At 37.5% G+C, this 20,092-nt stretch overlaps 1 protein-coding gene across 1 annotated transcript in view; it reads left to right on the top strand.

Moving 5' to 3' along the window:
• LRRC49 (leucine rich repeat containing 49) overlaps positions 1 to 20,092 on the top strand; it is a 123,867-nt gene that overhangs the window by 25,216 nt on the left and 78,559 nt on the right. Inside the window, exons 8-9 of the mRNA XM_054043082.1 lie at positions 6,427 to 6,570; positions 12,392 to 12,453. Coding sequence (XP_053899057.1) covers positions 6,427 to 6,570; positions 12,392 to 12,453 — 206 coding nt within the window. The remainder of the gene's footprint in view (positions 1 to 6,426; positions 6,571 to 12,391; positions 12,454 to 20,092) is intronic.

The raw sequence follows: 20,092 nt of genomic DNA, 5'->3' as shown, positions 1-20,092 counted from the left end.
CGGTATATTTAGCTTGCTGCTGTTTTGCAAGGGCAGGATGTTTCTCATTGAATAGAAAGTATGCAAAGTGTAAAACTATATTACATTAACAAATTACATCTCCCTCCCTACCTACATCTCTTGGGGATAGGTGAGGTCTGATATTAAGTCACAGTAACTTTTGTAAATGTATTTGTCAATTTCACAAGGAATCTATATGTTTAAAAATATTGTGTTTATCCATATTCCTTTAATTTTGTACGAATGCACACACAAGAGGGAGTTTTGCTTAAAGATCAATGGATACTTTTAAAACAAAAATGTTTATGATTATATAAACCATTATGTAAGAAAATAGGCAGATTTGCTATGACATGAAAAAGTGTAATTTTTCTAGTTCTTATTCTATTATCTTTTTTGGAGTCCGTGGGTTTTTGTTTGTTTGTTTTGTTTTTATTAATGAACAAAGACTATGTATTATTGTTCCATCTTGAGATTCTTGGGATCTTTCTTTAAGGTAGCCTTTGATTTTTATAACAAGGAGTCTTGTTGTTTTTGTAGATACAGACTAACACGGCTACCCCCTGATATTTGATTTTTATATTAGTATTGAAAATGTACAATTTCCAAACCAAACATGCCATAATAATCCCCTTTCAACCACAGAATTAAATTTCAGAACATTAAAAGAAAGTAATCCAGGACTCCGGAACATAGCAATTAAAATAACAAAACAGAAGGGTCCAAAGTCAAGTATTCCTGTATGATCCAAAATTAAATTTGGATTTTGAACATGCAATCTTTCCAGTAGGACTAAATACAATAATTGTTTTTGCTGTGTTGCAATGACTGATAACCTTGGCAAGTTGTCTTTTTAATGATGCAACATAGGTACAGAATTCCCTTTGTTGGCATAGCCTCTGTAACCACACCTTTAACAAAAAGCCACTTTGTCATCCAGTGGAGCTATAGAGAACCTGAACAAATTAGACCCATCAACAATATAAAACATTTATAGTATAATAACTAATATATTTGTCAAAACAGCTACATGACTATTATGGCATTGATCCTGCCACCCTTACTCATGTTGATTAGTACCTTAATTTGTCAGTAGTCCCATTGATTTTAAGTCAGTGAAGAATGCAGAATTAGATCCTAGGTGAGCAATTTTAATGATAGTCCAATAGTAATTCCTTTCTTAATATCATTAACCACAATTACCTTCCCCTAGAATGACTTTGTTGAAGTAAAGTTGGAAAACAAAGCAGAACTTTTCACATTGTTGCCTATCTCTTTGTGTCGGTGCATGTTTTAAATTGCTAGTAATTGCTGAGGCATATTCACCTCACCAGGACATTGAGCAATGTATTGTTGTCAGGTGAAAACTTGTTTGGCAGATAAACACGCTGTATAAAAAGCTAGTGGTTGTTCACTGTTTTTGTTGATAAACAGAAAGTTCGTAAGTGTTGAGGAAGGTTGAAGTCTCTTTTATGCTCACAAGAAAACTTTGATCAAGCCACAAATGGCCCCTTTAAAGTTATCCTTTCTCTCACTCCCAAGAGTTGGCTCAGTATCCATAACAAAGAATCGTGTTCAGGGTGAGCCTGATTGCTGAACACTCTTGTCCCGAGAATATTATTTACTAGGGAATCTTGTTTGCCAGAATTCTGCTAACAACAATAGTACTTATCACTTAAAGTTGACAAAAAAAAGTATTTGTGTAGTGTAGCTTTCTAAAGATGGGAAACAGAGACAGAAGGAGAATAATGGCTTGATGTTCAGATGTGTTTGTTGAACTCAAGGAAAGATAAGGGTATTTATAATCTATGGGGAAAGAGTTGTTAGTTCTCATCCCTGTGTAAATGTTGTAATGACCCAGAAGAAAGGCCAATCCCATTCCTAGTGTCTGAATGAGAGAGATTGCTGCTGCTCTTCTTACAGAAGTTTCAGTAAATTTGAGTGTCACACATAGCCCTGGTAGAGGTCCCCCAGCTGGACACTCATCAGTTTGCTGCATTTGGGTCCCAGCAGATTAGACCCATGTGCTCTTAAGCATCTCTTGGTCTGAATAGGCTCCAGCAGTACCTCTTTCCTTGGTCTGTCTGGTACACTTCCTGGGTACACGTTCTTTGATACCTTTTAATGGAAATGGGACCATCCTGCCCTTGATGCCCAGGGCCAGTGCTGACTCCCCGCCACCCATCAACTCCCCAATAGCTTAAGCACCATCTTTGCCAGAGCTCCAACCTTGTGGGTGCTCTGGTTTTACAGTTCACCTCTTCAGGGACATGTGACAGTGAAAACTCTTGCTTAAGATTTCCTGCTGTTGCACTACCACTGAAGCAGCTTCATAGGGGGTTGTGACATACCAGGGTACAATCCAGACTAATGAGCACTTAAGTCATCCCGGCCTGCAGGAGCGCCGCCAGCTTTTTTGCCGCCCTAGGCGGCGGAAGGTCCTGCCCCCAAAATGCTGCTCCCGACAGAGGCGGCGGAAGGTCCTGCCCCCAAAATACCGACGACGACCGGGGCGGCCAAAGATCCGGTCGCCGCCCCGCAAATGTTAGCGCCCTAGGCGACTGCCTAGGTTGCATAATGGGTTGCGCTAGCCCTGCCGTCCTGCAACCTTGGGTGCCTTACAATGTCTTACTGAAATAGCTCCCACTTGGCCATCTCACAAACAGTCTTCTAGCATGCAAGCCACACCTTGAGTGTCTGTGTGTAACTGCAGCCTGCCAGCCACACTTGGGATTTCACTCTGGCTCTGACCAGCCCTTGGTTATATTGCAGTTACCCCGAACACCCCCCCCCCCAGTCTCAGATTTTCCACCAAAAGTGTATGTCCTGTACTGCCAAGCCCTCTCTTGCACAGTACAAAATATTTTAAGTCCTTAAAGGGAACAATATGCCAGTGTATTATCTCAAATAGTTCTTCAAACACTTCAATTTAAAACACACTGGTATAGGTAAAACCAGTTTATTAACTACAGAGAGAGTTTTTAAGTGAGTACCAGTAGTGAGGCATAAAATCCGGAAATGGTTACAAGAAAAAGATAAGACATCTACTAATGCCTAACTTAACAAACTATATCAGATTCAAGCAGAGTTTCTCACCACGTGTTTTCAGCAGTCTTACTGACCAAACCCTGTAGGTCAGGACCCCTCCCCCCAGAGTCCAACAAACGCTTCTTTTGTTGCCTCAAGTGTCATGAAGGCAATAGGTAGGGAGAGAGAAAGGGGTGCCTTGGGATATTAGTCCCATCCTTTTATAATTTCAGTCCCTTTCCTGAAAAAAACATTTCCAGTTGGGCACTAGGAGACAAAGAGTTTATGTGGAAGGATGTTCCTTGCTGGCTTTTTTTGTCATATGTTTGAGCTTCCTTTATTTCCTTTCCTGCTCGATGACTCTGTTTACTGCTTAATGACAAGTTTCAGAGTAACAGCCGTGTTAGTCTGTATCCGCAAAAAGAAGAACAGGAGTACTTGTGGCACCTTAGAGACTAACAAATTTATTAGAGCATAAGCTTTCGTGGATGCATATGCATCCGAAGAAGTGGGCTGTAGTCCACGAAAGCTTATGCTCTAATAAATTTGTTAGTCTCTAAGGTGCCACAAGTACTCCTGTTCTTCTTTTTACTGCTTAAATGTGTCTCTCCCTTCATTACCCTGCTAGATACTAAAATCAAGGACGAAACAGAGACACTGGATCTATGGCTTATTACAACAATCTGTAACCCAGTAACCCCCTCTTTTTGTCCTATGACTGCAGAGGTTTTAATAGGCAACTCTATCTTGAATGGTCCCCCTACAATATGTGCTAACTACTTATGCTAAACAGTCTGTTCAACGTAGCATTTTGCTGTGATGCTGAGAGCACTTTTTCCAGACCTGAAGAAAAGCTCTGTATAAACTCAAAAACATCTCTCTCTCACACCATCAGCAGTTGGTTCAATAAAAGATATTACCTCACCCACCTTGTCTCACTAATATCCTGGGACCAACACGGCTACAGCAGCATTGCATTCAGGTCAACATTTCATTTCTAAGCAATGTGCTTCCAAGCCTGAGCAGTCCTGTGAAGAGAGGGACTGAACACTAGTTTTGATCCCTTGTGTAGCAAAGCAACAGCTTTTCATTAAATTGAGAGGTATGCTCTTTAATATTTCATTAAATCTCTCCAAAGGTATTTTAGTTATAGACATATTGGGCTAAATTCTTTCCTCCAGTTACACCCAGGCTGCCCCATCAAAATGGATGGAGTTGGCCCACATGTAACTGACAGGAAAATTTGGCCTATTGCATATAGAATAGATTTTATGCCATATCATTTCATTTAAAAAAATAAAATTATTGTTGGAATTGCTTTGTGTAGTCCTTTATCTAATTCTATGCCAGGCTTTCCTAACTGAACATAAATATAAGAAATATGCAACATTATTTTTAAGCAAACAGAGACCTCTTTTGAATGTACACAAGAAATATCTGTCATAAACTGATGCTATCTTTGTGGTATTCCATTATTGATGAGTTATGTGCTGCATACAAATCTTTTTTAAGGCATTTTTATGTTGACTGTATGAGCGTTTCAAATTTTCTCACTAGTCAAATATCCAGTAATTCTTAGAAACAAACAACATGAAGATACAGGGTAGTATTGTTTTATACATTTATTTAAAATCAACGTTTTCCATTCTTATTTAAAACCTAATGCAAAAAAGGAGCTTGAAAAACTGATTATCAGTTACTTTTGTTTATGGTCAGTAGAAAATAGTCTACAGGAAGTTAGATCTGTATCATTTACATCTGTTAAAGGGAATATAATTTGTAATGGCTAAAATGAAAAGGCAATGACTTCTTACCTAAAAATAAAATAAGGGCTAAAAGCAGGTATATCTTTATGTAAAAAAAAAAAAAGTGTGATAGGAAGGAGGAAAGGAATTCCATTACTGTTGACACAGGCTTTTGACTCGGAAAAGTTATAAATAACATCTCTATAAATTATTGATGAAACACAGATTTCTTCAGTACCAGCAGAAGCTAGGACCATTTAGAACTTGTGCATTGCAGTTTGTTGTAGTTATAGCTAGACAGCCATTTGCAGAAAGCTGTGTACTTGCGCTAACCATCTGCTGTTGGCTTCAGTTTCACAAATCTGTCTGTCTGAATACACAATTTTAAACAATAATGTTCACTGTGAATTTTGCTATTATTTTGGTGCTCCAGTATATTAAGAGTTGATCTTTACTTGTGCTTCTAAAATATCTTTTGTTTCTTCAGAGAAGACTAATATTAAACTATTATACATCACTGAGGAGAAGCCCGTTACTATTTTTCTCATGTTATTATAATCAAATTGGTTTAGGGAATGTTTAATCTGATTAATGATGTTTTGGTTCTGTTATCTATTGGCTTTGTATATATTTTCATTTGGAATTTTTTGTCATGAAATAAAACCTGAGACAACTGCTGAAATAGCTGACACACCAGTATTCTCAATTCAGACATAGAACAGTAAACAATTTAGCATTTAAAGAACCCTTAACTCTGCCTGGTGTAGTTAGTCGTTGGCTGAGTGTTTGTTCCTGATGTATGCTGTCCCAGCTCTGTGCAGATAGCTGACACAGCAGACCTTGATTGATCTGCCCAATAAGACCACAAGACTTGGCATAGTTGCAAAGGCACCCAGCCAGGTTTATTGTCAATGAAGCATGGTCCTAGCTGCCCGGATCAATGTCTACAGTTACACTAGCACATGTATGCCTGGTGCAATGGACTCAGCTCAGTGAATGGTGGGACTTTCCATTCTCCCCTCAGCTGGCCAAAGACATTCCCTCTGAGACCAAATGAGGCAGTCATTGTGGCTCCCCAGTTAGGCCCAGTAATATAATAGCAGCAGCTGTTCTCTACCATTTTACTGCCTCTTTGAATTCTGTTCACCTTTTTTAAGGTTCTCTTCACAATCATAAGGGCTCTAGACTTATTTTTTCAGTTAAAACTTACATTCTGCAGAAATTGATGGCCTGGGTCGCACTAACCCAAGGAAGCTCCATGCTTGCCTAAGGCAAGTGAATGAATTTGCAAGTCTGGTTTGAAGTAAGGCTCTCAGGCAGAACATTTAAGAAGCAGCACATATTTGGCCCATATAGCAGAAATACACAGAATCTCTGATGATAAAGAATAAGGACTGCTGATTTGATTACACCAGACTGTGACTGTGACCAGAAAGAACATTAGTAAACTGGATGATAATGTGTAATTTCCAGTGGTCTGCTGGAAATCCATTAGAAGGCAACCTAAAACACATAAATGTCAGACTATTAAAAATTACATAAAAACGAATGTAGAATTATATTAGTATCTCCATTGTTTTAAAATGTATATCTAACAGGTGTCTGAGCAAACTAGGCACAATATGCATGCTATTAATTATACTTCTCGTTACAGATTGCTAAAATAGAAAATATCAATCATTTGGGTGAACTCAGAGTGTTAAATCTTGCCAGAAACCTTTTAAGCTATGTAGAAAACCTTAATGGACTGGATTCACTGACAGAACTTAACCTTCGTCATAATCAAATCACCTCCATGGTAAGTGATAAAACTCAATTGATATTTGTTGTCTCCCCCCCACCCCCCCACACAAAAAAGTTAGCAAAATACAGTAATATTATCATTTGATTTGAACCATGTTAGTGTTACATAGTTCTAGAACTAAATTATTTTCATTTGTCCTATGACATTGGTGCTCTTATGCTTAGTTTTATGTGAAGTGGATGAAACCAAAAATAACACGTGGATATTTTATATAAATGATCGTTTGTAGCTGTGAAGCTGTCTTTATACTAATTAAAGTGCCAAAAGTGAGGAAATCTTGAAGCTATACAATTCTGGTGCATAGATTGAGTAGGTATCTAAAAATATAGTAAACAATATACTAACTAAATTTAAACCCTACATTTAAAAATCATGGCTATTGGTGGTATAAAGTGCTTTTTTAGTAGTAGCCTTTCTTTTTTTTAATATGACAGTTAGAGAAAGTCAGTATGATCTTAAAAGAAAACAAAAAATACTATTTTAAACTTTCCTGTTTCACTTAACATTAACCAATGCTTTCAAAAAGAAAAGGCCATCAGTGTCCAACATTTTGTCAGTGAGAAAGTACCCGAGCAATAAAGATCTGTTTCTACAAAAGATATTGTTTCAATTTCTTACTACATAACCTTAATATACAGCAGTTGTAACATACTCATAATTCAATAATAAGAGCACATTGCATAAAAGAATGCTGTTTTGCTAAATACCTAGAACAATGTTTTTCCACCGCTTGGAAAGAAACAAATGGAACATGACAACAAAGGAGAGAGGTTAATATATGCAGTGAGTCTTGTTCCAATTTCTTCTTTATTAGAGCTCTTGTCTTGAGCTCTGTCTTAGATCATGTCAACTAATCTGAGCACTGGTATATGATTTTCTGACAAAAGTGAACTGTCAGTTTTACTGAGTAGAAAATGGAGGCCTCAGCTCTATTTCCAGTTTTGTTTGCTTGGTTGTTGTTTTTTTTTTTTTTTGCTTTTCTTCATAATAATAGCAAAGTCCTCTCTTAGTCTATGTGGCTGAGCTGAGATTTGAGAAAATGGGCAGTTTGGTCCTTTTAAATTCAATCTCTTTTATAACATGTGCAGCCAGCAGAATTCTGTATACATCTCTCTGGTCAGATATGACTTGCAAATAGAACTTCCTCCTTGGGAGTGATGGAACTTTCCCTGTAGGAATGTTGACTGCTTTTTCCCCAAGTTGATAGGATTGTCTTTAAAAGTAGATTGCAACTCTTAGTGCACTTAGGGCTTTATTAAGTAGGTCTGAGTTACCTCAGGTACTGCTATGAATCTGGGAATTTAGTCATTGACTTAGCGATGCCAAGATTTTACTCAGCATTTTTTTGTGAGTTTTTGATTATGTATTTGTTTTCTATCATTCAGTAAAGGATATTAAAAACAAACCCCTAAATCGACAGTAACAGAAATGTTGATTGTGTAATCAAAATTTCCTTTGTCATACTACTACTCAGCGTCATGCTTAGTCCCTGCTCTCTTTCCCTCAGGAATATTTTCTTGAATCTCCTGAATGTCTAACTGTTCATGTAGTATGCCAAATTATCCACTATTGTTGTTGTTCCTTGAAACAATGAGAACATGGAAATAATGATTGACTAGTGTATGGTAGATATTTTTGTTTCTTTAAATTATACCCAGACAGTTAATACTCTAAATTTTTAAGAATTAGCATATTTGGGCTGTAGTATCTGTGATATCCGTTCTTGGTCCCAATCTGCTTTGGCTTGGTTAAAGAAAAATTATACTCATGCTCAGTTCAGGCAAGTCTTGGATCATTTTAATTTTAGTAAAAATGCTTTCTCTTTGGCCTGTTTTAATTCGAAGGTATTAGAAATTGTGTTCTAGGAGGTGTTGACTATTTAATGAATGCAGTATATTATTTTTATATTTTTTACTGTAACCTTCTGTCACAGGGTGACTGGCACTTTTAATGGGAGATGGGGCCAGTCTACCTGTGCCATAATTAATCAGCTGCTTCCCAACCTGAGGGGGTGAGATTATAGGGGTCAGATGATAGCTTAATGGACACATAGGCCTCTGCAGGAATATAGGCCTAAACTGGGCCTGGTTGAACTGTGTTTTTTTTTTTTTAAATTGAGTTTGAATGTTAGCATAAGTGATAGGACTAAAAGTATGTGACCAAAAAAGAATGAGATCACGGGAAAGAAGAGCTTGTTTATATTAAACTTCTTGTGACCCTTGAAATACCAGCATTATCTTATTTAACGTTTGGGATGAGGTAATAGAAATAAAGAAAACTTGCTTAATTGGGTACCAGGTGCAGTAAATAATTGGTTATATATGGGTTGTTTAAAAAGAAATGCTTAGTTCAGTTATTGGGAAGAAATATGGCAAAATAAAATAAGAAGAAAACCTTGAGAAAGGGGGCCCAGCCATTAGTCTTGTCTTGACTGGGGAAAAAGGACAGGATACAGCCTTAAAACTACTTCCTCTGGCTTTGGCTAAGGTCTGATAACCAGCAGTGATATTACTTGTTATAGAGTATAAAAAACAAGGTTTTTGGGAGTTTCTTTGTCTCCCGTCATGCTGTGACTCCAGAGGGGTATGTTTTGGCCAATACTTACAACTGGATTGATACTAGGACAGGGGTTCTCAAAATTCATTGCACCGTGACCCACTGCTTCCAACAAAGTTACTAATCTAATGCTGGCTCTGGCTACTCCACTTTGGGGTCCCAACCCACAGTTTGAGAACCGCTGTACTAGGATGTTGGGTATAAGTTTGTGTATACGTATATTTATATTTTAGGTGTAATCATCACCAAGTGCCCTTTGGTCTAATAAAGGAATGCTTTTGTGTAAACTGAGTTGTGGTAAACCTTAGTAAATTATTAGGGAAATTTATTTCCCATAGCCTCATAAGAGGGTTGAGAGATCTATTTTGGTGTGGAACCCAGGGAGTGGGTATGCTCTTGTGGAAGGCCCTGAGCCAGGGTCTGCAGGAAGTTTGCTATCCCAGGGGAACCAGCCTGAGGCCCAGTGCTCCATACCGGAGCAGGGAAGGATGGAAGGAATGGAGCCCAGCAAGAGCTGAGAATGTACTCCAGCGGAACCAGCCTGGGGGTGGAGTGCTCTATTCCAGAGCCAGAAAGACACTCAAAGGTAACCCAATGAGGGGATGGGTACAGGACCCAGAAGGCTGGTTGAAGAGGAACCACTGAAGGACAGAACAACTTTTTTGTTTGTTGGGGCTTGATTAATTGGAGTTTTGCTACCCCAGAAGGGGATAAGTTTGTTTATGACTTGGCTGGAGGGCTAACTGAACTGAACGATTTGTATGTGGAGTTCTTGGGGACTCTGAAGATATGTCTGTGCTTCAGCATAAGCTCATGCCTGAGCCCAGACTCATGCCTAACCCCCTTGTGTCTACACTGCAATTGTGCTAATCTAGGGTTTGGACCCAGGGTCCCAGGACTCTACAGCACTGGAAGGTCCAAGCTTGAGTTAAGCTGGGACAAAGGGTGTGAGCCCTGTTACTTTGCAGTGTAGGTGCAACCCCACTTGACTTGGGTCCCAGTAGTCAGATGGAAGTATCCCACAACTCCATGTGACAACTATCCAAACATCTGCAATCCACTCTATTATTTTTTGAAAGAAATATTTCTTAAATATTGTTAGTTAGTCCCTTTTGGATTTCTTGTGCAGCTTTATTTTTAAGGACAGTTTGGATTTTCTTTACCAGTGATAGCACAGAATAATTCTTGGTTTTGTTCCTTACAGTTGAATCATGATATAGGACTAAAATTGCAAATTATCACTTAATTTTGGTACTAAAATGGATTAGCTTTCTTGTGCATAGGTTGTATTTTGATAGTGCCATTGGTGGCAGTACCTAATATAACTTGACAGAGTAATTATGGAATAAAGATATATCATAACTTTGCTGTAACTTCAAACCTTAGATAAACTTAAACAGCAGTATTGCTAACCCCAATATTTCAGAAATCATGTCAGGCACCGAAACACATGAGATTGTCTTCAAATATACCATTTTAAAAATATTTTTTTAAAATTTCTTTTCTTTGCCATCTCATTTTTGAGCCTTTAGTGGTGTTCTTCTCAAGCTTTATCTCTGATACCATGAGGGCTTAGAAACGTACTGTTCTTGAAAGCTGAGAGACTCCCTGGCCAAAGTGTGGCCGTATGCTCAACTTGAGGGCCTTTGTCTGTCTGTTTGAAAACCGCATCTGACATCTGATAGGTTCCAAAATTTTAGTCTGAGCTGTATCCCTAGCTGGACCCCTTGTCCTGCTCTAGCCAATTCCCCCCCCCCTCCCCCAGCTGGGCTCTTGTCCCTGCAGATGGGCCTCTTGACCTCCTCCCCTTCCCTGTCCCAATCCCAGTGGACCCCTCAAGAAATCAAGTTGTGTATCTTTCCACAAGGGCTCCTGCTCTATGACTCTGATAGATAAATCCCATAGAGCCAATGCCTGAATGAGCTAAATTCATGAAACAGAACTTCAGTTACTCTGTGATTTCCTTATAGTACTTAGGGTAAACTTACACCCATGTTTGTGATGCTTGCAAGCTACCCCATGATAGGGTTGCCAATTTTGGTTGGACATATTCCCGGAGGTTTCATCACATGACATAATCTTTAACTAAAGATTAATCTTTAATTTCTGGAGACTCAAGGAGAGTCCTGGAGGGTTGGCAACCCTAGACGGAGAAGCAAACAATTGTGGCTGTGGCAAACTGCTACCCAAATAAAATTCCTTCACATCCCACAGTATTGTGCTCAGCTAGACACTGAGGATTTGAGTAAGAATCACCGTACACACAACTCTTAATATCTAGCCTTTAGGTGTATTTTTGCCCTTTCTTTCCCCATGTCAACTATAATCACAACTAGAAGTCATGGAGACTAAATCTGATGGAGGGTGGGAATATGGGCCTAGCTACTGGAAAAATACAAATTGCCTGCCCCTGCACCAGTCTCCAGGCACTTGGACTGGGTGTGTTCATATCCACAAACTGCAAGTTGGAGAATGGGTTTTTACAGGGTAGGGAGATGCACCTAATGGCATAAATGAGTGTGTGGATGGGTAATGACAAACCGCAATCCCTAGTAAATGTGGATTTGTATTTTTCTAATACAGCTTGCTCTGATTTGCTTTATTAATATGTTGAATTAGATACTATTTCAAGTATTCTAAAAGGTTTATAGTAGCATGTAAAACCACAAGTAACAATTTTACACTGTTAAAATACATAGATTTTGGAAGACTGGACTCCAGAGTCCATCTATATGTTGTTTTTAGTGCATATGGTGTAGATTTTTATATAATTTAAGATAGTGAGTTGGTTGATAGGAGAGAATCCTTACTTAAGTCTTTCACTGACAGTACAGCCACTGCGATTTGGAAGCTAATTTATGAGTTTGCACTTTGAAGCTTTAGTGCAGAATGGTCACAAAATCAAATTTATATTTATGCAGTTTGATTACAGTATGCCTTCCCTGAAGCTTAAACGCTGAGGCAAGCACCTTGGCTCCTTTCCTGAAAGCCTGTTAAAAAAGGTTAACAGCAGTCTCATTCTCTTTAACGCTATTTACCTTGCAAGTGGTGCAGCTTGTTCTGCAGAGTAGATATCTGCACTGAAGCACTCCCTTGGAGTCTGCACCAGAGAGGAATGGAGCTGCATGTTCAACAGAAATCAATGTTGCAGCAAGGTTACAGAAAATAGAAATGTGTATATTTCATCATCAGGACAAGTAGAGAGGTTCAAAAGATGTTCTCTTTCAGCTGCTGAATTTATGCTTCTCTTTCTTTCTAGAAAGATGTGGATACTTTGCCCTGCCTCCAGCATCTGTTTCTCAGCTTTAACAATATATCAAGGTAAGGGGGCTAGCAGTTTGCTTCTTATCAGTAACTTAAGTATAATATTGCAGCTGTATTCAGTTAAAACTGGAATACTTTGCAGGTGGTTAAATTTTTCTAATATGGCAGATTGAATAAGAAATATACAATGTCTGGATTATACAAAATGTGTGAAACCAAAGTTCTCTAAACCCTCATCCTTTAAATGTACAGTATATTTATGAAAATTCTACTGTTCTGTTTAAAGATGACCATACAGTTTATAGTTATGAAAATAGAAAATAGGATTGTAAATACTGTATAATTTTAGTGTTAATTATCTGTTTAACAGTATATAAGTTACATTTATGTTTACATTCATCACTGTATACATTCATTTTAACATAAATGTATATTCATTCATTCAACATAAAATATTGAATGAAAATCTGTTTAATCAATGTGACTAGATGATTCTTAATTTGTATTGCTTTCTGAACATCTTTTGTTACCTAAGGCTGCAATCTATATTCATTATTGTGTCACTCTTTCAAACCGGGCCATCAGAACATACCGTAGTAACTCATCTTTCTCAGTAAGACTTCTGTTGTTTTAAGAACTGATGAACATGTTTCATTATAAATGTATAGAAACGTTTGTCATCTACATCTGTCTTCTCATTGTATTTTTAAATGTTACTGGATTCTGTATTTATAGACATCTAAAAATCAAGGGTTTTTTTTAAATTTTGGGAAGTACTGCATGCACTCTTTTCCTTAGAGAGCAACTTACGGTTGCTCATATATCTTCATCATAGATTTCTCCATAGCTCTATATTTAACAGCATCAAATGATTTTATTAGAGACCTAGAAAAAAGGTACTGCATTCCTTTATTGCTGGAAAGACCAGGATGTTTTTGCTGTACTTATTCTCTTTGTAGAGATGAAACATAGGAATGATTTATGTTATAATTATCATAAATTTTTATTATACTAGTAAGTTAGAGTATTTTATACAGACCTGCATTTTATTCCTTGCAAAGACGTCCAACTTACTTGTTTACGAGCCTTATGTTCTTAATGCAGTGATGCAGCATTTACCCCTAAAATTACTGGGTATTAAAAAAAAAAGTTTGAAAATCAAATATGAGCTTCTACTAAACTACAGATATTGCACATGAATTAATCTTCTTGTGCCTCTGCTTCATGTTTTAAATTTGGATAGTAGCAGACATAGATTAGCATTTTATTTCTGTTGGATAATGGTTGGTTCCCAAATTTCAAACATGCTTTTTGTTTCTGTTCTGCCAACAAATGTCCTAGCCTGGTTTTAGCAGTTGGAGAACTGCAGTGGCCAGTTCCCGAGTCACCAGGAAGTATTGCTGCAGTCAGTGGTAATTACTTTGATTTTATGTAACTGACCTAGTAACTCATCCAGTTCTCAGCCTCCTCTCCCACAATGTTTTATACAAAATTATAATATTATTTTTGCAGTATACAAGGAGAGAAAAGGACCTAAAAAGAAGCTTGGAAAATCCAATTGTTTACATAATCTGTAGCTGATTTTCAAACAAATATCTTGCTTGCTTTTATAATTTATTCAGCGGGGTTACAGTGAAGCTATGTCTGCACAACTCAGTCTTAGAATTTGTCCCTAAGTGGGATATACATTTCTTAAACATTGTCTTGCAAGTACGTAATGTTTAGTTTGGTTTTTGGTTTAGAGTTGAATCAGTTTTAAAAAAAATCTGAAATCAGATGAAAATTGCACTTTTCCACTGTACAAACCTTATGTTTGGACCAACCTAACACTTTACTTGCCAGTCACCATTATAACATCTTGATGGTGGTGGCATTTGGCTTATTGATGTTTTGAAATGTTGGCATGCCATTGAACAACAGCATTTCACCGAGGAGGTGAAACAGCACTGAATGTATATTTTGTGTGACGTAACTGATGTATGACATGTTTCGTATCAGGGAAATAATTTAAACAATATGTTTTTATGACCAATTGTGTACAAATATTTTGTTTGATGCAGTTTGACTTGACCAAGATGTTTAAACTGAAAATTGGCAAGTTTAGTGGGAACTTCAGACACAGTTTGAACATTGAGTATTGCTGTAGTAAGATCAGCACGCATGAAAGTTCCCACTACCCTTTGTATATATTCTCAAGACTTATTTATTTATTTATATTTACCATATGCCTTGTGGTAAATTTTGAAAATATTTTTTCAAGAAGCAATTCTGTATGTGTGTCTGAAAAAGACGAAAATTATTTCAAACAAACGACAATACTTATGCAATGATTTAAAGCATTTATCAATAGGTACCCGATGATAACTTGCTGCTTCTGCTAGCAAGTTATGTTGCAAAAGTCTGGTTGTATTCACAGCTTAGTTTTCTTAGATTCAGTTAATCAGACATTGATTAAAAAAAAATCACTTCATGAGATATAATAATACGGCCTTTATGTTAAATGAGAATATCTCCCAAGGAGGTATAGAACATTTTAAAAAGACTAATTTAGAATGAATTGTTTTGACATTGCAAAAGTTGACATTGGAGCATCAGTTTGGTGCTTGTCACATGGCAGCAAGAGCTGTTGCATCATGTATTGATGAACACTGACATGTATGAATCGGAATGTCTTTGTAACGTGCCTCTTTACAGATGAGGACATATATTTCAAGCTATTACGGTCTTAATATTAATGAGAGAGTCTTTCCTCTTCATTTTCAGAGGAGGCCCCAGAATGCTACTGTTCCTAAAGAAATCTTTTGTACAGGAGTTCCCAAGTATTCATGTCGTTAAGACCTCATAAGTTAAAACCAAACCAAGAACTGGTTTGGGGACTGGAACAAAGAAAATAGTATCTTATTTCCATCCTCAGCCTGGACAGATTTAGTAGTCAGGCAAACTGATAGCCTTCGCACCTGTTACATTAATTTAGATGGAATATAAGGGCTAAAGATGTTGACGTAACCCAGTCACTGTCCAATATTAAACAGTGTTAAACAAGGTTTGGGGGGTTGGTAACATGGCAAACACACCATTAAGAATCCTTTTAACCTTTTATTAAAGATATAGAAAAGAAGGAAAAACACTTAAACATTTAATGTGAAGTATTTGTAAAATAAGGCTTTCATTTTAACAATATTCCTTGTTCCCCTTCTCTTTAGCTGGAGAGTTTTTAGAAGGAAATCCTCCACTTCCTTGTTTGACAGTCTTAAAAAGGGTAATAACTGTCCTTTTGGGGAAAAGGAGAAGAAGTTAGTTGAGATGAGCTGGAGTTGTTGCTGTTGTTGTTAAAGTCCAATCCTGTTTCATCCCAAGTGGTGTTCGGGATTCAGTTGGAGCCAGTAGAGGTGGCGATATCATCTGGGTCCCTCTCTCTGGCATAGTCTGGTTAGGACCGGACTCTCAGGATCAGGATGACGAAGGCCCTTGGTTCCAAGAGATGGTGGGGTTGGCAGCCATGATGGTGAAGCTCACTCCATTAGACAATTTTTCTCCCAAAAGTCTCTTTCTTTAAGAACCCACCAAGGGAATGGTGGGTGAAATAGCCCATCCTCTCATTATTTTGTCCACCAATTAGACCTAGTTTCCAATATACCAATTTTGGTTCACTGGTTTCTGGTTCCACACTTTTTCTGATAACTAAGCATGATCTTAACAGGCCTTGAGTTATATCACTAAGCCTTCTTGTTTGGATTAATTGAGTTATTTTCGTACCATTTCCCATCAACACTGTGTACCATTTCCCATTAATAAGTTTTTGTGACATCTTATGAACTTTCATGGATTTTTTACACCTATTGAAGTTCTGGGGGCGGGCGAGTGCAAGCTTTTTACAATTAGGGAAAATATTGTAGGCCCAACTATCACAACACAGCTTGATGGTGCCTTATAAACTATTATTAATTATTATTTATTTGTATTATTGTAACACCTAGGAGCCCCAGTCAGGGACAAGAACCTCATTGTGTTAGGTGCTGTACAAACATAGAATAAAAATAATTTTTTGGACTATTGCTGAATTATCCACACTTCTCATCTAGATTGGTATCAGGCAGAACATTGAGAATTTTTTTTCTTTTAGAGCAGAACTATTTAACTTGTGCCACTAGAGCTCAGAGAGAGCGAGAGAGGGGTTGTTATTACTGGTATTTTTAATATGAAAACCAAGAAGGCCATTTTTATTCTGTGTCTTGAAGATGTAAACTGACTTGCCAATGATGGTAAACTTTACAAGGCCACGACTGTCTTTTATTCTGCATCTTGTAAATCATTGGTTCCCAAACTTTTTGGCATCATGCCCCCTTTTTTAATTTTCGAGAAACCCTCACGCCCCCCACCTTTCCTTTACCATCATCCAAACCCCCTTTTAACAAATTCAATTCGTAATTAAAAAATTAAAAATAAACACACAAACTTGGTATAAAATTTTTTATTTAAAATTAAAAATAAGCACAAATAGTTTTTCTTGGCACAAAAATTTAATAAAAATGTAATTTAAAATAAGAAATAGCATAAACAAAATGAATTTATGTGAAGGATGCAGCTGCATTTTCTTCACAAGCTGGGAAATCCTAGGTTTGAAAGATGAAAGTGCGCAACGCAAATAGTTTTTGACATCCAGTCGATTCCTTTGTTTCATTTTTATTATGACTAAACTTGAAAAGCTTCTTTCACAGAGGTACTCAACGAAAACGGAAGAATAATACGTAGTGCTTCTTCTCCAACTTTTGGGTAGATTGGGAAATATTTTATCCAAAATTCCTCCAGTCTTAAGTTTTCGAAAATATCTTTCGCACTTGAATCATATTTCATTTTGAGTGCTTGTTCTTGCAATACTACTGGCAATGAATCGACATCAACGTTGAATGGATTACATGCTAATTTATGAATGGGTTTGCCAGAAAAGTTGTCTAGAAAATAGCGGATGAATTCATCAGCAAGGCAGTCTAGATGAAACACAATTTTGTTCTTCGCATCCTCTTTATAAAGTTCTTGGAAACCTTCATTTTCAGCGAGTCATGAAAATGTTGGAAAAGACTAAAAGTTAGGTGTCTGAGCCTGTGTTCCACGTTTCCAAAGCTTGATTTTTTCTGTAAATGCTTTGATGGCATTGTGGTGTGCTATAATGTTTGCAGCGTTGTTTCCTTGCAACTTCAAATTGAAATGGTTCAAAGATTCAGAAATATCCACGAGGTATGCCAGTAAAAGTTGAAACGTTTGGTCCATAAATGCACGATATAATTCTTCTTTTTTCTGTTGTTTGAGGAAAATTTCCACTTCGTCTTTCAGTTCGAATAATCTCAAAAGCATGTTCCCTTTGGAAAGCCATCGTACCTCCGTGTGAAACAAAATAATTTTATGATCCACTCCCAAATCCGCGCAAAGAGCTGCAAAAAGTCTCGTATTTAAAGCGCTGTTCTTCACAAAATTGACAACTTTGATGGCCAAATTCAACGAGTCACGTAGGTCATCTGGGAAGGGTTTTGGCAGCCAACGCTTGTCTGTGTATGATGCAGTGAGTCATGGTTATGGCTGGATTTTTTTTCTTTCACCAATGTCACAAATCCAGAGCGAGAGCCGAGCATTGTTGGAGCACCGTCTGTGCATACACCAACCAGTTTTTCCCATAAAAGTCCATTTTCTTCAAAAAAGTCAGAAACCGTTTTCATAACATCAGAAGCCTTTGATGTGGTTGTCAATTCCTTCAAAAAAAAGCAGTTCTTTCACAGTTCCATCATTAATGAATCAAACGTAGACGAGCAACTGACAGCATTGTGCTACATCAGTGATATCATTGCACTGAATTGCGAAAAAAGGAGAAGCTTTCACTGCCTCCACAACTTGAAGTTTTAGATCTTTTGCCATGTAATTGATGCAATGTTTCATGGAATAGTCGGAAAGCGAAATTTCTGATATTTTTTTCTTGCTTCCAGCACCAAGCACAATATCAGCTGCTTTCAACAAGCAAGGTTTCACAAGAGTTTCTCCTATTATTTGCGTTTTCTTGGCTTTAGCGAGGAGCAATGGCAGTTCATAAGATGCTTCTACCACTTTGGCTGACACTTGATGAAAAGCTCCAGTAGTGTCTAGCTTCATGCATTTTAAATTTTGACGTTTAGCAGCAAAAAACTCTTTTGGTTTGTCTTTCAAAGCGCTGTAGTTCTTTGTCAAGTGTCGCTCAAGACAACTAAGTCTCAAGGCATCATTGCTGAGAATTGCGTGGCATACTACTTATTGAGGATAATTGATCACGTTTTTTTCCACGATGGTGAAACCATACTGAATGAAGTCTTCATCGTACTTCCTTTTCTTAATCGCAGCCATAATATACTAATAAAAAAAATCTATAAAAATAATTTTCCTGATTCATGAATATTAACTGACGCAAGTTATTTGTTATCGTGAATGTTTATTTACTACTACTATTACGTATCGACGCGTGCTGCCCTATATATACTCCACCACCAGTCCAGCAAGTAGCCAGTCTTGCATGGTGATTGGTGGAGGTAATCACTCCCATGATAGAACAGTCTCAAACGTTCTCTCACGAGCGAGCTAGGACGTTTTTAAAAGTTCCATCGCTTTCTACATCGTTCTTCAGCCTCCCCACTGATCGAAACGGCACTCCTACACGTCGAAAGGCAAAAAAATAAAAAATATTTGTATTTCGTGGTATGAAATTTGAAAACATTGCAGTTATATACTTTTTTATAGTTGTATTTTTATTATTATTGTACTTCGTTATACCTTTATTCTTGTCTACTTAGATTCATAATAAAAAATGAGAAGATTGTTAATACTTTATTATAGTTAAATAATATAGGCCTGTAATTGGACAATTTTATGAATAGTTATTATGTATACAGAATATGTATAATTGTCTGTTGGGTCTATATTAAATAAATAAAAAACTAAAAAAAAATTGTTACGGTGATGAAAATGTCACAGCCTCGCGTCCCCCTTGGAATTTCTTCATGCCCCCCCCCAGTTTGGGAACCGATGTTGTAAATCATCATATTTATTTAGTATTGCAGAGACAGGCTGGGTACAGGTGTGACCCTTTCAGGTGTGGGTTTTGGAGAAGAGGAGCAATTTCCCCATCTAGTTACTTAGTGAGAGGAATGATTGGAACCATTTTAACACTGTCATCTATTACAGTTTTCTATTATGCAACTGCAAGCAGGTCAGCAACACCTTTTATGCTGAACAAAGCGATCAGAAGAGAGTATTGAAACATAGCCTGTATTGGTGTAAGGGGTCATCTTTTAGGGCTATCTCTGTGCTGTGCCACAGTCGGAATCCTGATTTGCAAATATTCAGGATGCTGGCAAATATCACATTAGAGCTTGTTTGTTGCTACTTGCACATAACTTGCTTAGGGCTTCTCTTCATTGCAGTATTAGCTTGAGGTATAATTAGAGTGTTGCCTCTAACCCAACTCCATCCTATCCATGTACAAAAATCTATCTCAAGTTAACTGGTGCTTCCTACTTGAGCCAGCTGACCTGTCAGGGGGTTTGGACTAAAGCTTGTGTGCTCCCCATTCCTGAACTAGTAATGCCGTGTTTTCAGTTCCTTCACTAATGTTCTGAGGTATGTTGAAGTGCTCAGAACTTCAAAGCATGTCAATACACATTTATCATAAAGGGTTGAA

Source organism: Malaclemys terrapin, chromosome 10 (genome assembly GCF_027887155.1).
Source record: "Malaclemys terrapin pileata isolate rMalTer1 chromosome 10, rMalTer1.hap1, whole genome shotgun sequence".
Taxonomy (NCBI): Eukaryota; Metazoa; Chordata; order Testudines; family Emydidae; genus Malaclemys; species Malaclemys terrapin.
The sequence above is the reverse complement of the archived record's forward strand: the minus strand, read 5'-3'. Positions and strand labels throughout refer to the sequence as shown.